This window comes from Garra rufa, chromosome 14, assembly GCF_049309525.1.
Source record: "Garra rufa chromosome 14, GarRuf1.0, whole genome shotgun sequence".
NCBI lineage: Eukaryota > Metazoa > Chordata > Actinopteri > Cypriniformes > Cyprinidae > Garra > Garra rufa.
Genome location: NC_133374.1, coordinates 21,102,135 through 21,118,838, shown reverse-complemented (window position 1 = coordinate 21,118,838; position 16,704 = coordinate 21,102,135). Strand labels below are relative to the sequence as shown.

At 34.5% G+C, this 16,704-nt stretch overlaps 1 protein-coding gene across 4 annotated transcripts in view; it reads right to left on the bottom strand.

The window, feature by feature from the left end:
• mcamb (melanoma cell adhesion molecule b) overlaps window positions 1-14,743 on the bottom strand; it is a 53,670-nt gene extending 38,927 nt beyond the window's left edge. For all 4 annotated transcript variants that reach the window (XM_073818266.1, XM_073818268.1, XM_073818267.1 and 1 more), the window contains exon 1: window positions 14,604-14,743. In XM_073818266.1, coding sequence (XP_073674367.1) covers window positions 14,604-14,661 — 58 coding nt within the window. In that variant the 5' untranslated portion in view covers window positions 14,662-14,743. The remainder of the gene's footprint in view (window positions 1-14,603) is intronic.
• Between the last annotated feature and the right edge of the window lie 1,961 nt (window positions 14,744-16,704).

The following is a 16,704-nucleotide window of genomic DNA, read 5'->3' as shown; positions in this document are numbered from 1 at the left end:
ATACTATATATCTTGTTGTAAATAAAAAAGTAAAACATATTCGTATCAGCTTTGCAGGTGGTAGGTAAAAGGGGAGTGGCCATTAAACGACTGGTGAAACATCGTGAAGAAAGGTCGGCCCTGTAGCCTATACCAGGGGCGGAGTGGCAATCGGTGTGACTTTTCCCGGTTCAACTGGTTGACTAACCCAGCACCATGTCAAAAAAAACAAGCAAACCCAAACCCCTGTATAAAACCCAACAAGCTAAGTTAAAAAAACTCAGGATGGGTTCTGTCCAATATTTTCCCAGCACTGGGCTGCCAAATAACCCAGAAATGGTTGTTTTTAACCCAGCACTTTTTAGAGTATAGATACTTAATCAGAAGGTCAATGGCCCAACCAAAAATAAGGCACACAAAAAAATTCATAACAAGAAAAACAAAAAATGGTCTCTAGAAAGGTTCTCAGAGACCCAATTTTAGCATGTCACAAGCTCAGGGAATGGATTACTAACAAAGTGTTTTTTTTATTCCATACTGAAAAGTATTGATAAAAAGTTTCATCCATCCATTCATCACTTGTCCTAATCTACCAGTCAAAAGTTTTTAATTTAATTTTTTTTTTTTTAAGATTTTTAAAGTTTTTTAAAGAAGTGTCTTCTGCTCACCAAGCCTACATTTATTTGATCCAAAGTACAGCAAAAACAGTAACATTTTGAAACATTTTTACTATTTAAAATAACTGTTTTCAATTTGAATAAATTAAAAATGTAATTTATTCCTGTGATTTCAAAGCTGAATTTTTAGCATCATTACTCCAGTCACATGATCCTTCAGAAATCATTCTAATATTCTGATTTGCTGCTCAAAAAACATTATTATTATGATGATGAAAACAGCTGAGAACAATTTTTTCAGGTTTCTTTGATGAATCGAAAGTTCAGAAAAACAGCATTTATCTGAAATAGAAATCTTTTGTAACATTATGTCTTTATCATCACTTTTGATCAATTTAAAAGATCCTTGCACACTAAAAGTATTAACTTCTATAATATCTTTACCCCAAAAAACTCCAAGCTTTTGAATGGTATAGTGTATGTTACAAAATCTTTCTATTTCAGGTAAATTCTGATCTTTGGATCTTTCTATTTATTAAAGACTCCTGAAAAATGTGACACTGAAGACTGGAGTAATGATGCTGAAAATGCAGCTTTGATCACAGGAATAAATTACATTTTAAAATATATTTAAATACAAAAACAGTTATTTTAAATAGTAAAAATATTTAAACATTTTACTGTCGTTGCTGTATCTTCTTTTTTTAAAAAAAAAACATTCAAAACCTTGCTGTTCAAAAACTTTTGACTAGTAGTGTATGTAGGTCTAGCTTATTTTTTTATTTTCTACAATTTGTTAAATTAGCAACATTCTTTTATCAAACTATGAAAACTAAAAGTAGAGTCTCTCGCACAGTGCTGTTGCTTATGTAGGGCTTTCCAGTTTGATCACTTATTAGGTTCCATACAAGGCAGCTCTCTTAATTCCATATTCATTGCCATGTGATTATTTGTTTGTAATTAAATATCCAGTTGTGTGTGTTTCACATTTTAAGGGCAATTGAAAGACACTGCCTCCATTCAGAGGACAATCGCCCTCTGGCCTTGACCATACACAACTCATAATTTCCATCCCAATCTCCTGCAACAAGATGATCCAGAGCCTTATTTTAAGAGCACTTAAATGCTAAATAGTTTCAGAAAACCACAAAAATGAGGCCAACCACAATGCCAGTTTACCTAACTGCCACCACGCAGCCTTCATATCGAGCATTAAAATAAGGCTGTTAAAATCTTGGTTTCAAGCTCAGACAGCAAATTCAACAGAACATGATTTACAAACATAAAAATAGTTTGGGCTCGGGATTTGTATGCTGACAAACTGATGCTCTGCAAAACTGCACTGCGGTTCTGTTTAAAATCATTCGGCCGTGCCCTAAAAATATTTAGATTTCTAAAGTATACATTTGAAAATATTACTTGCCAACAAAATATTCTGAATGAACTCCAAACAAACTCATGACTGATGTACAACAATGATGTATCGTGCCCTGCAGTACTACGCCACCCACACGTGTCAAACCACTGACCTAAGTGCCGTGAATTATTTGATTTCATCCCATTTGCAAACATTATATTGATGTAACTACATCCATTAATACAACTTAGATCCATTTAAAAAGACAAACCACTGCAGACACATGAACTGTAAACCATTCACTGTGTAGGTCCAACAAACAGAACAGCTGTAAACTGATTTTTCCCACAGCACATAAGCATTCAGATTCTTTTTATACTCACAAGAGTATAATCATACATTTAGATGTACTTAAGCAGAAAGTTGTAGTTTAACATGATTTGTACTTATTGAGTTAAAGTAGTAGGGGTTGCAGAATGCTAGAAGCAGTTAGACTGTGGCACATGGCCAGAGCTGAGCAGAGTGCAGTTCCTCTGAGGCCTCGAAGCAGCCTCCAGACCTCCAGAACAAGAGCCGCATTCAGGCCTCCTGAGTTCCCAGCGGGCAGGCCTGCAGGCCCAACTGACTTTTGTAAATTAAAGAGTTCTGTCTTTAGAGCACAATACTGTTTCCTCTAGCCATTATGCATCTTGCGTCCCTAAAGTAAAGCAAATGTTCTGGAGGACAAATTCAACTGGTAATCATTTTTGGATTGAATCTGTAGAAGAAGTTATGTTATTGTCTTTTTTGTCATTTGATGTCATTCGTAACACTGACTTTGTCTTCTCTCAGACACAAAGGAGAATGTCCAATCTGCTCAGAAGACTTGGAATATAGTACAATATAGAGTCGTATCATGATTTAAAGGTGCTTTTTGCTCATTTTAGAGCTTAAAAGGCTGTCAGCTCACCATCAACTTACATGGATATTCTTCTAAACTTCTCATTTTCCACAGATGAAATTAAAGGTATAGTTCACCCAAAAATGAAAGTTTGATGTTTATCTGCTTACCCCCAGGGCATCCAAGATGTAGGTGACTTTGTTTCTTCAGAACACAAACAAAGATATTTAACTCAAACTGTTGCAGTCTGTCAGTCATATAATGGCAGTCAATGGGACCCATGGCTTTGAGAGTCAAAAAACATACTCAGGCAAAACCAAATTAAACCCTGCGGCTCGTGACGATACATTGAGATCTTAACACATGAAACAATCGGTCTGTGCAAGAAACTGAACAGTATTTATATAATTTTTTACCTCTGATTCACCGCAACATCCAACCGTCCTGAGCATGTTTACAACAGCCGGCGCGTGACAAAGAGCAAGCAACCATAACTTCAGTCGAGTTTTCAATCGGTGAAAGCAATTTGAGAACTTTTCCAGTAATCTAAAGCCAGGTTTGGTGACATTAAACAGCTTTAGCTGCACTGCAACCAAATGTCTTAATCATTTCTTCTTTGGTTTTTGAGTAACTAAACATCCTCAAAACAAGATAAAAATTTGCATGATAAATGGCATAAATATTAAGATTTGTTCCTTAATAAAAAAAAAAAAAATTTAGTGCACTGGTAAACTGTGTTTTATTTTCTTATTTTAAGCATTGAATAAGTGAAAGAGTGAATAAAACATTAAAAAAGTATTTACGACTTTTTATCTCAGAATTCTGACATTTTTCTCACAATTGCGAGTTTACATATGGCAATACTGGATTTTTTCCTCAGAATTGCAAGATATAAACTTGCAATTCTAACTTTTTTCTTGCAATTCAGGGACATAAACTTGCAATTCTGACTTTTTTCTCAGAATTGTGAGATATAAACGTGCAATTGGGAGTTATATAGTCAGAATTGCGAGATATAAACTCACAATTCTAACTTTTTTCTTGCAATTCAGGGATATAAACTCGCACTTCTGATGTTTTTTCTCGCAATTCAGGGATATAAACGCGCAATTGTAATGTTTTTCTCGCAATTTAGGGATATAAACTCGCAATTGTGACTTTTTTTCTTAGAATTGTGAGTTAAAGTCAGAATCGCGAGATATAAAGTCAGAATTCTTTAGTCAGAACTTTTTTACTTGCAATTCAGGGATATAAACTCGCAATTCTGACGTTGACACTCAGGACAGTTGGACATTGCGGTGGATCAGAGGTAAAAATGATATAAATACTGTTCAGTTTCTTGCACAGAACGATTGTTTTGTGTGTTAAGACCTCAATGTATCATCACGAGCCGCAGGGTTTACTTTGTTTTTTTTTAACTCTCAAAGGGTCCCATTGACTGCCATTATATGGCTGACAGACTGCAACGGTTTGAGTTAAAAATCTTTGTTTGTGTTCTACTGAAGAAACAAAGTCACCTACATCTTGGATGCCCTGAGGGTAAGCAGATAAACATCCAATTTTCATTTTTGGGCGAATTATCCCAGTAAATCAGCACTAGAACATAATATTATTATTTGTGCAATCCATCCCTTTAAGAAAGGTTTGCAGATGGAACAAGCTGTTTCTTAAACCTTTCCAACCTTTAAAATGGACTTAAACTGATTTTAAATGCTTTTGTTCTCAAAGTGTTTGTTTGAAAGAGACGGTTAGTGTATTCAGGTTCAGAGACTGAAATGACAGAAGGTACCTGTCTTCAGTCGGTCTTCAGCCAGGTTATCAATAATGCAAAGTTAGAGTGTGTTGAACTAAGACTGAGACAATTTACTGCCTATACATTCATTATTTGTTCATCATGCACTAAAATGTTTCAAAGAATGTACCGGGATAAAATGTTTATTATAAAAGAAACAAGAATGCTCTTATAGAATACATTTATATGTATTGTACTGTACATTAACGTTTAAAAGTCTGGGGTCAGTGAGATTTTTAAGAAATGAATATCTTTTATTCAGTCTTCAGTGTCACATGATCCTTCAGAAATCATTCTAATATGCTTATTTATTATCTGTATTGGAAAGTTCTTGCTGCTTAATATCTATATACATTTACTTTTTATACTGTTTTTCAGGATTCTTTGATGAATAGCATAAAGAACAGCATTTATTTTGAAAAGACACCTTTTGTAATAATATACATTATCCAACAGTAACGTTTGGGGTCGATAATAGTTTTTTTTTTTTTTAGAAAAAAAGTTTTTCAGCAAGGATGTGTTAAATTTATAAAAAGTGATAATTAAGACTTATATTGTAAGAAAATGTTCCTATTTTGAATAAATGCTGTTCTTTTGAACATTTTATTCATCAAAGAATCCTGAAAAAAGTATCACAGCAAAAACTGTTTCCAACATTTATAATAAATCAGCATATTGTTATTAAATCAGAATGATTTCTGAAGGATCGTGTGACACTGAAGACTGGAGAAATAAATGACAATTCAGCTTTGCATCACATGAATAAATTATATTTTACAGTATATTAAAATAGAAAAATGATATTTTAAATTGTAATAATTTTTCACAATTGGATTTTTGTATTTTTCATGAGCAGAAGAAATGCCTTTAAAAATATTAAAAATCTTACTAAATCTTTCTTTCTTACAAATCCCAGAATTTTACTGTTAAATGAACCTTGCAAAACTGCAAAACTAGTTCTCTAAATGTAGCACCTTCATGTTAAAAAACCAGGGCTAAACTGTAGCCTGTTCTAAAGATCTCAAATGCAAACATATAGAAGTTTACCTTCACACAAACTGCCCTGCCAATATGTAGCCTCCTCTTCCATCAGAAAATTTTTTTTAGTGCTGCCACAAAGTTACCATATGTCAAATTAAATTAAAGTTTTGGTTTCTTTGGTTACAGTTCCTTTATAGGCTAATAGAACTACTAAAAAAGAGGTGACCGTTACAGTGGGGCATTACAATGCTACTCTAAATATGTGGGAAAAAATACTCCACAAATGAGAGCTATTTTCTAATAATCCATAATGAAATCTGTTCTATGACAGAAGTAGACAGTGATTGACAGTCTGTATTACAGAGCTAACTTCTGCAGGTTATGTGATCCAGAGCTATGTATAATGAGCGTGACCATTCATAGTAATTATCAGCCACATTCCCAAAAGTTGACTGTATACCAAACAGTATGTGTTGGTCATAAAAGGTAATACACCACAGCCACTCACAGGCAGACTGTGTTTGAGCAATCAAAGTGAATCAGATGGCTCATTGCTGGAAGCCAGCAGGAGAGCTGCTGTTGTGGGGGTGAGCTGGTCTTGCTGTCTGAAACCTGAACTCAAGCACGTTCTATGATTGTTTGAATGCCAGGTGTGGGCAGCTGTTTGCTGGGACCCACGTGCAGAAAAGTGAAAGCAGTATGGGAACGTTTCCAGAAGTCTGAAGCCAGGTTTGGTGACATTAAACAGATTTAGCTGCACTGCAAACAAATGTCTTAATCAGTTCTTCTTTGGTTTTCGAGTAACTAAACATCCTCGAAACAAGATAAAAATTTGCAAGATAAACGGCATAAATATTAAGATTTGTTTCTTAGTAAAAAAAAATTCTTACTGCACTGGCAAATTGTCTTTTATTTTCTTCAAGAAGTGTACATGGCCACTGAATAAAACATTAAAAAGGTTTTTACGACTTTTTATCTCAGAATTCTGTTTACATCTCGCAATTCTGGATTTTTTTCTCAGAATTGTAAGATATAAACTTCAGAATTGCAAGATATAAACTCACAATTCTGGCATTTTTCTAGCAATTCAGGGATATAAACTCACAATTCTGACGTTTTCTCACAATTCAGGGATATAAACTCACAATTCTGACGTTTTCTCACAATTCAGGGATATAAACTCACAATTCTGACGTTTTCTCACAATTCAGGGATATAAACTCACAATTGCGAGTTATAAAGTCAGAATTGGGAGATATAAACTCACAATTCTAACTTTTTTCTTGCAATTCAGGGATATAAACTCGCAATTCTGACTTTTTTCTCATAATTGTGAGATATAAACTTGCAACTGTGAATTATAAAGTCAGAGTTGCAAGATATAAACTCGCAATTCTAACTTTTTTTCTTGAAATTCAGGGATATAAACTCGCAATTCTGACATTTTTCTTGCAATTCAGGGATATAAACTCGCAATTCTGACGTTTTCTCACAATTCAGGGATATAAACTCACAATTCTGACATTTTCTCACAATTCAGCGATATAAACTTACAATTGCGAGTTATAAAGTGAGAATTAGGAGACATAAACTCACAATTCTAACTTTTTTCTTGCAATTCAGAGATATCAACTCGCAATTCTGAAGTCCTTTTTACAAAAATACTGATCAAAAATTTATCAGCATTTTTCATTATATATAATATTACTATACATGTGACCTTAAACAGTGAATTAAATATGATAAAAGAACAAATTTCATCCAGATATTCCTTCCAAAACAGACTTCTATTTGAAATCCTGAATAACTGTTAATGAATGGTAATACATTTCATATTGAAAACTTTTGCCACGTTTGAAATATGATAAAGTGTGCCATATCTAATGGAGGAATATGAATAAGAAAAACGCATACACTTTTTTTATGGAAATGACTAAGCTGCAAAGAATCAAACATTAATAAATCCAGCAACAAAGGAACTGTGGAGCCTCTGATCTCACTGGAGTTTAATACCATCTACATCATTAGGAAAGAGTTTAAAGTCACAATTATCTTCATCTTTTCTCTCACTCACTTAGTCATACGCAGTCGGTCTCTCTGAAGCAGTTTCATGCTCTTTTGGGGAAATGAAAGATGAAAGTATTACATTAATGATCAAGACTTTTCCAAGCCGATAAGCACCATGCTTTTACAAAAACTTTGAGACTGAAAACCTAAAGCGTTTATGGTCTGGTCATTTGCTGTATTTAGATAAACCACACTCTTGACCAGGAAGTACAGCAAGTGAACCTTAAAACATTATGTATGCTGCGTATGCCATACTGGAAGACATTAAAATGTTATCTTTAATCTTTTTAACAGTGACCAAAACCGATTGTTTTGAATGAAAGCAAAAAAATACTTCACCCAAAAATGGAAATCTGCTGAAAAGTGACTCACCCTCATAGCATCCAAATTTGGAGAAATTTTGCATTACATCACTTGCTCACCAATGGATCCTCTGCAGTGAATGGGTGCCGTCAGAATGAGTCCAAACAGCTGATAAAACATCAAAATAATCCACACAACTGCAGTCCATCAGTTAACATTTTGTGAACTGGAAAGCTTTGAGTTTGTATGAAGTAAATCCAACATTAAGATGTTTTTAATGTTCAAACCAAGGAAACAGGAATAGAAATTTTCATGGTTTAAAGTTAAAACGCTTTAATGCTGGACTCTTATAAACTCACAGCTTTTCACTTCACAAGATGTTAACTGTTCAAGTGAAGTGTTTTAAATTACCGTGATGTTTTTAACAGCTGTTTGGATTCGCATTCTGACGGCACCCATTCACTGCAAGGGATCCATTGGTGAGCAAGTAATATGATGCTAAATGTCTCAAAATCTGTTGCGATGAAGAAACAAACTCATCTACATCTTGGTGGGCCTAATGGTGAGTAAATTGTCAGCAAAGTTACATTTTTGGCTGAACTATTCCATTCATTTTTGTGCCACTAATGTTTAAAAATAATATTTTAAACAGGTTTCCAGAATACTACACTGCAAAAACAGATGTGTCAAAAAACAACACACATGGCTGTGTTGATAGCATTCTGACACATGTTGTGTAGATTTTTAACACATAATGTGTAATTATTTTTTTTTTTTGCCTCTGCATAGATCTACACAGTACATGCGTTATCTCCAGGGGGAGGGCAGTTTGTATTTGTGAAAGAAAAATACATAAAGTTTTATATGAATAGCACATTAAAAATCCCTAAAACAAATTAAAAAGTAAAATAAAATTAGTATAATATTCATCTGACTACATTAAACTTAAACGATTAACGGTTGTTTTTTTCCGCCCAATGCATCAGCCTCCGTTCAACTTCTCGCGCTCTTTTCGCTCTGGCTGCATTGAGAACCAAGATGTTGGCGGACACTGATCTATCGGTAAGTAAAATTTTTATTTTGTGATATTCACAATTATTAGCTTGTTATACGTAGTGCTGTAACATCTAAATGAAGTTTGTTTGCGATTTGTTGGGAAATGGCGGCGGGCACTGCGCGGCAGCACTGTCAGTAACACATTATATATATTATATATGCCTATCTGCAATTGGTCGGGGAATTCAAAACCTGATCTCACGGCGAAAACATACCTGTGGAAACTTTTTCGCAAGACGCAAAATACGTACCGCCATGTACGTTTCATGACACATTCAATGTGAAATGTCCACTAAAGGGGGCCAAAAGGTGCTCACTGTTTTATAGCCTCTAGTGTTCATTTCTGTTGGAAACTGGAGATATGTACTTATTGGCGCATATTTCGCATCTCGCCAAAAAGTTCCCAGAGGGACGTTTTCGTCATGAGATCAAGTAGGGAATTCAACTCATGAATGGTTTAGCTATTACAGATATTTAAACATACAAATAACAATTAAAATTTACAAAAACATACCATCTCCTCATAAAAACATAATAATAGCAAAATAAAGGGAAAGCAACTTGTCAATGCAATTATGACTTTTCCTCAAAACATGCCTAACTTCAGTTTATAGCAGTAGTTTTAACAAGAGTGCGGGGCTTTTTCCGCTAACCGAGATCTGGATTCTGTCAGCCTAATCTCAACAATACTGCATTACCCAGACACATATTTATACAACACTAAGATACACGGAATATCATACGCAGGAGCAGGTTTCTTCTTCTGTTATAAGGGCAGATATTTAGAGGATTGATATAGCTAGAACAAAAAGGCAATGCATATCCCAGGCATTACAAGCATGCAGATTATTCCTGGAAACAGAGTGGCAAAGAGGCCACACTGGAGAAGCTCTAGGTCTGAGAGCAGAGACAGAGAGCAGTATGAAGGGGAAATGACTCTCAGTCGTGCACAGTGATTGAACACTAATGGACGGTCAGCTGCTATCCATCACTCAAATAAACAAGGGCTCAGACCCAGAATGCCTCTCATCAACGACAAACACTGCAGGCTCACTGTACTGTGGCACAAGCAAGCCATGCAGTAATTATCACTCAAAACATGTGCTTCAGCCTGTTGGAACGATTCTTTCTGATTGATTCTTGCATAAGGTTTGACTCATTCTGAAAAGGGTAAATGACTTTAGGCCAGGAATCCAAGCACAAAAAGCTCACCCAGAGGGTGCGGTCATATCTGAAGTGGCCAAAGTTTACTTTTCAACCTCTTGGACTGTGAAACAAATGGAATAATGCTATTAAATTTTCCCTGAGCAATCTGTTTAGAACAAATATATTCAAGTTCTTAACAATGTATATTACTAATCAAAAATTACATTTTGATATATTTATAGTAGGAATTTTACAAAAAATCTTGGAACATCATCTTTACTGAATTTCCTAATGATTTTTGGCATAAAAGAAAAATCTATAATTTTGACCCATACAGTGTATTTTTGGCTATTGCTACAAATATACCCCAGCGACTTAAGACTGGTTTTGTGGTCCATGGTCACATATGTGGTTTTCAGGGCCGATGCTGATACTGATTATTACAGATCAAGTAGACCAATAACCAATATTTTGAACCGATATATATGTCTGGCGTAAAAATGTAAATCACATGTCAAACTTTAGAATAACAAGAAAATAATAGAAATGCTTTTAAATTATTTTATCGGCAAATCGCTTTTGAAAATTGCCGATACCGATAACCATAAAAATGCTTAATAGCAGCGCCAATAATCAGTTGAGCCTACATGAAATGATTTGAGCTAAAATTATTATATAATCTTAATTGTATGTTATCATAAAGCTTCCAGCAATTAAAACTAGTCCATTAAGATGTACAAAACAACTGACACAATGAACACTGCACCAATATTACAGTGACATTAATGCTCAAGTCCTCTGAGGTAACTTTCTCTAAAATAGATAAAAGAGATGCAAGATGGCAGCAGTTGGTTTTAATAAAAAGAGATGCGAGTGATACAACAGATATGAATGTAATGCCAGTTTCAGTTACCCGGATAAACGGTTACTATACAGAATTGACATGGGTCACGATTCTATTTGAAGTTGAAGACTGACACAGACGAGTGTCTTGTGCACAAAAACTATTCTTGTAGCTTCTTAAAATTACGGTTGAACCACCTTGAACCACCACGTCCTTACTACCTTTCTGGGCTTTGAACATGGACAGAAAGCTCTCGGATTTCACTAAAAAATATTTTAATTTGTGTTCCAAATATGAACGAAGGTCTTATGGGTTTGAAAAGACATGAGAGTTTTTGGGCGAACTATCCTTTTAAAGACTATTTCTAGCATGTGTTTAGAGATTCTTACTGCGTTATATACATTATTACATACAAAGAGCTTTACTGTTTCACTACATGCCTTTGTAAGAGTAAACACACATCATCTCTGACATAGTCCTGAGACAGAAAATGGCCTTTAACCCTTAATTAGATGGTGTCCAGAAAGGCACTTTGTTTCTTTATCGGCTAAAATGTTAAGATCCAATATTGTACGTCTTTCAATGACTTTCAATGCACATAAAAGCGGCTCCACTCACAGAAGCTTTGTTCACTGTGTGCAAATCACACAGGACATGTTCAAAGCCACAAAATCTGACATGGTGAAACAAGACAGCTGCACAACACAAGCAAACACACTACATACAAGAACATGTTCATGCAAAGTAGTCACTAATCTCTTTTTCGGAGCGTGACCGAGAGGAAGGAGAACATTCTGGCTAAAAAAAAAAAAAAAAAAAAACACACATACACACACACACACACACACACACACACACACACACACACACACACACACACACACACAAAGACTGCATTAATTTCTGCCTAATAAACATCTCTAAACATTACTATTTTATATCATGCATTGCCTTATTTAATCTGCTCATTGATGGATTCAGCCAGTTTTGAGTAGTAACTCTAAAATAGTCCTAACTATAATCCATTACAGGCTTTGATTACCTAATTCTTTAATCAGACAAATTGCTGTAAAAGCAATAAGTGCTGTGCATTTCGAATTACTAGGGACAGTTCTGGATAGTTTTACACAGATAAAATTAAATTCGCCAAAACAGACTAAATCCATTTATCCATTTATATTAGACTACTGATCTATTCTGGCCCTTGTTTCTTTTGAAAAAGCAGATAATGTAGTTACAAAAGTCCTGTACTAAAAAAAGTGTTTTAGTGCACTAAGAGTGTATTTTCTCCTCATTTTTTTCTATATTGTATAGAGCAACGAATTGGTTTTTGGTACAGCTGAGGTCAAAAGTTTACATACACCTTGCAGAATCTGCAAAATGTTAAGTATTTAACCAAAATAAGAGGGATCATACAAAATGCATGTTATTTTTATTTAGCACTGACCTGTATAAGATATTTCACATAAAGATGTTTACATATAGTCCACAAGAGAAAATAATAGTTGAATATATAAAAATGACCCCGTTCAAGTTTACAAAAGCTTGATTCTTAATACTGTGTTGTTACCGGAATGATCCACAGTTGTGTTTTTTTTTTTTTTTTTTTTTTTTGGGTTTAGTGATAGTTGTTCATGAGTCCCTTGTTTGTCCTAAACAGTTAAACTGCCCGCTGTTCTTCAGAAATTCTTTTTTGTGTATTTGAACCCTTTCCAACAATGACTGTATGATTTTGAGATACATATTTTCCCACTGAGGACAACTGAGGGACTCATATGCAACTATTACAGAAGGTTCAAATGCTCACTGAAGCTCCAGAAGGAAAAAACATGCATTAAGAGCCAGGGGGTGAAAACTTTTGAACAGAATGAAGATGTGTACATTTTTTATATTTTGTCTAGATATCATACTTTTTTTCATTTAGTTATGCCTTTCAGAAGCTACAGAAGATACTTACATGTTCCCCAGAAGACAACAGCTCTTTTGACCTCAACTGTATATACTCAGAAGGACACTAAAACCCTAACTTATGTGCTTGGTAAAATAAATCACCTATTCAGATATGATCAGAGCAGTGACTCATATTCACAGAAAGGCAGAAGGATGTACTGAGCTACTACAGATCACAACTCCAAAGGTGTGCAGGAAAGAAGGAGGGGGCTGTAACAGGAGGTCAGTACAATAAGGAAAAGCATGAATGGTGGTCAGCGGAAGAGGGGATAATTACGAAAAAGAATAAGGAAAAATGAAGAAGCGGTGAGGAAGTTCAGCACAGATGTGGAGATTAAAGGGTGAATGGAAACAATGTCTGACTATGAACTTGCACATCAGTTAACAGATGCTTCTGAACAAAGAAAATGCCATTAGTGGGGATGCAGTTCCTTCCTTGTCGATCCTCATGTCTAACTGCACAAATATGTGCTAAAGCAGTAGGCCACTCTTTCATATATTCAACATAATCACAAAACACATTTTCAAGCTATAATCCAGTGCTTCATTACAAATTAGATCATCTCATGGTAAACTGTTTTAAAAACACTAACGTTATCTAACCACAGTCCCGTGGTCTGGAGAGAGAGATAAACCTGCTACTGTGTCCTCAGCACAACTCCATTCACTGTTCTGACTGAAGCTCCTCCAGTTATAACATCTCTTGACAATGATCACAAGCACACAGCAGGCTCCTTCGCATATACATAATGCTATAATAACTGAAAAACACAGGTGTTGAATAAAATGTTTACTCAAAAATTGCTGGTAAATTTCACAATTACAAAGAATTAGCAAGTAACACGTTAAATTAAACATGGAATTTTGAAGCAGAAAAACTGAAATAACATTCAATAATCTTTATTTATATCTTAATTTTTTCATAACACTGTATGTGTCTTTGTCTACTAAATTAAAGTATATTTTTAAAATTAATTACAGAATTATGAAAGTATTACAATGTTCAAAAAAAGTTAAAATTGAAAATAGATTAACAAGTAAATAATAATAATAATAAATATTAATTAATTAAATAAAGTGTCTTTTAAATATCATTAAATTCAAATTAATTTAATTTTTAGCCACTTTAAATAGCTATAATTACAGATGAAAAAATGAAGATGGAACACTGAATGCTCACTGAAGAAATATTTAAATAAATCTGAAAGCACATTTTTGTCGCTTTCTTTTCATGTTATTCTGGGGTGTTGGCTTTTATGATAAAATGTAGTAGAATACTTTCTTGCAATACGAAATATAATCAAAATATATATTAATACGAAACATTCATACAAAATATAATCACAAAAATCATTTGAAATAATTACAACCTTGATTAGTATTACATAGCTGAGTTTGTATCACCCCACATGCAGCATGAATTGTGTTCAGACTTCATAATGGAAATGCATTACATACTGTACATTTACAGTGTTCTCATTAATTTCTCATGAATGAGGAAAGCATCCCGCACTTTAGCACAAGAATCAACGACACAGCTTACATCACACTACTCCTAGCATAAACTTTACAGTTGCCTAGCTATTTACCTGATACTGTCATGCTCATTTGACTTACTAACTTTGACTTACTTTTGCTTGTGAGGACGCTGAGTCCCGCGACCAAGAGCGCGATATAACGGAGGATCATGTCTCCCTGATTCGAGGTTTGATGCGAGGAAAGTGAGAGCGCTGGAAAGCTGAAGTCTCCTGTAGACCATCAGAGAGGGCAGATGTTTGCACAGAGCGCGCCTGAAGTGCTGAGCGATGAGTGGGCGGGGCCTAGTGGGCTGCGCCCTTTAATACCACACTGTCTGCAACACCAATGCACATGAAACACGGTGTTTAGCTATAACATTTTTAAAGCAAACATGTTATTTCCATATCAGGATTACGCATGTGTTTGCCGTAAATTACGTGCGCAATAAATTTGTGAACGCTTAAGAAATTTCTGCATAAATTTCACATCAGCCTGCCTGAAGGAATTCGCCTCATCCATCTTCAAACACTGCTTCAATTCAGTGATGCTGTCAGGCTTCCCTCCATGTATAAACTTATTCCTTCAAGTTCTTCCACAACATTTCTGTTCGGGTCTTTTTTTGCAATTTCAAAACAGTAGCCTACAAAAATCTTTTGCTTCAAGACTTGCGTTTTTAGGGTTGTTCTATTGCTGCTGGACTTTCTGTTGTGTTTCAGTTCAGGAACTAACAAACTATGGGCGAGACTTCCGGTTCATTATCAGATAAATAATGAGAAGAATAACAACATGCAGTAAACAGTAAAACTGTTTGCACTACAAATCAGTGTGTTCATAATTAAGAGATAATACATTAAAATAATACAGTAACATGTATGAAACCTAAGCCAGACCCCCCCAAAAAAAACAATTATAAAATGGCCACTCCTACTTTTACGAAAAATAAGGTGGATACTGGATATTGCTTGATTGGAAATTTTATACACATTCTTATTTCACCTATTTTTATATTTATATGACCGGACTCTTACTTTTTAACTTATTTTTCAAAAACAGTAATAATTAATTTACCAATTCAGTGTTCGCAAACAGTGATGACATTTTTTGTTGGCGGAGCTTTTATGAGTTTATGAGTTTTATGTAGCAGTCTATGGAGCCATGGAATAAAATATTTCTAAAAAATAGGTACATTTGAGTTTATATTTCAAAATTTTGAGTTTATTTTCAAAATTCCAAGATTAAATCTCATAATTCCGATAAGAAAAAACAACTCATCATTTTCTCTTTTCCCCTCGGCTCTGGCTTTTTTCCCCCTGAGAATTGACAAACTCACCATTGTTGAGTTTAATCGAGTTATGAAGTCAGAACTAAGAGATATAAACTTGCATTTGCGAGAATAAAGTCAAAACTGTGAGATAAAATAAACAAGTTATGTAAAATGTTAATAATAAGAGATTTAAAATAATATCTTGCTCTAACTGTAAAGCTAATACAATGTGTCCCCTACGAACAGCATATGCGAATATTATGTAGGCTATATTGTTTAAATCAAATTTATGCTTTAAAAGTAGAGTAATCAAAGCAGTTGTCATCCATAGTCTGTCCATTTAAATGTCTGCATTTAACTTCAAATGGTGTCATTGACGACAGTATTCTATAAAAAATAATTGGCATTCCAATTCTAGCATCAAAAGGCCCAAAAAATAGTTTTTTTTGTCTTATTTCATAGATTTTACCCGTTTCCCTCCACTTGTTACCAGTGTTTTTCTGCCACCACTATGCAGCTGCAAGTGACGTAATACGAATTTGTCTATAGCCTTTTTTTTTTGTACTGTATAACATCTAAATTTACTTGTTGCATTTGAGTAATTTTCCATAAGTATACTGTAAAAAAAAACTGTTATTTTACGTTTTTTTTCCGGCACCCTAGCTGCTGGAATTTTACAGTTTTTTTACGGAATTTTTTTTTACAGTGTATCCAATATGTGTATCCACATATTGGTCATAACATCAAATTATTGGCTTGTATCGCCAAAATAACAACTCAGAAATTCAAATTTAAACCAAAAGGTTCTTTTTTTTAATTGCTTGGCCCCACAAAATATTCTTCAAACTTTTCTGGCTCATCCAAATAGTCTTTAACGGCAAACTTTGGACTCGCAGATAGCAAACTACACTCTTAAAAATAAAGGTGCTTTAAAAGGTTCTTCACAGTGA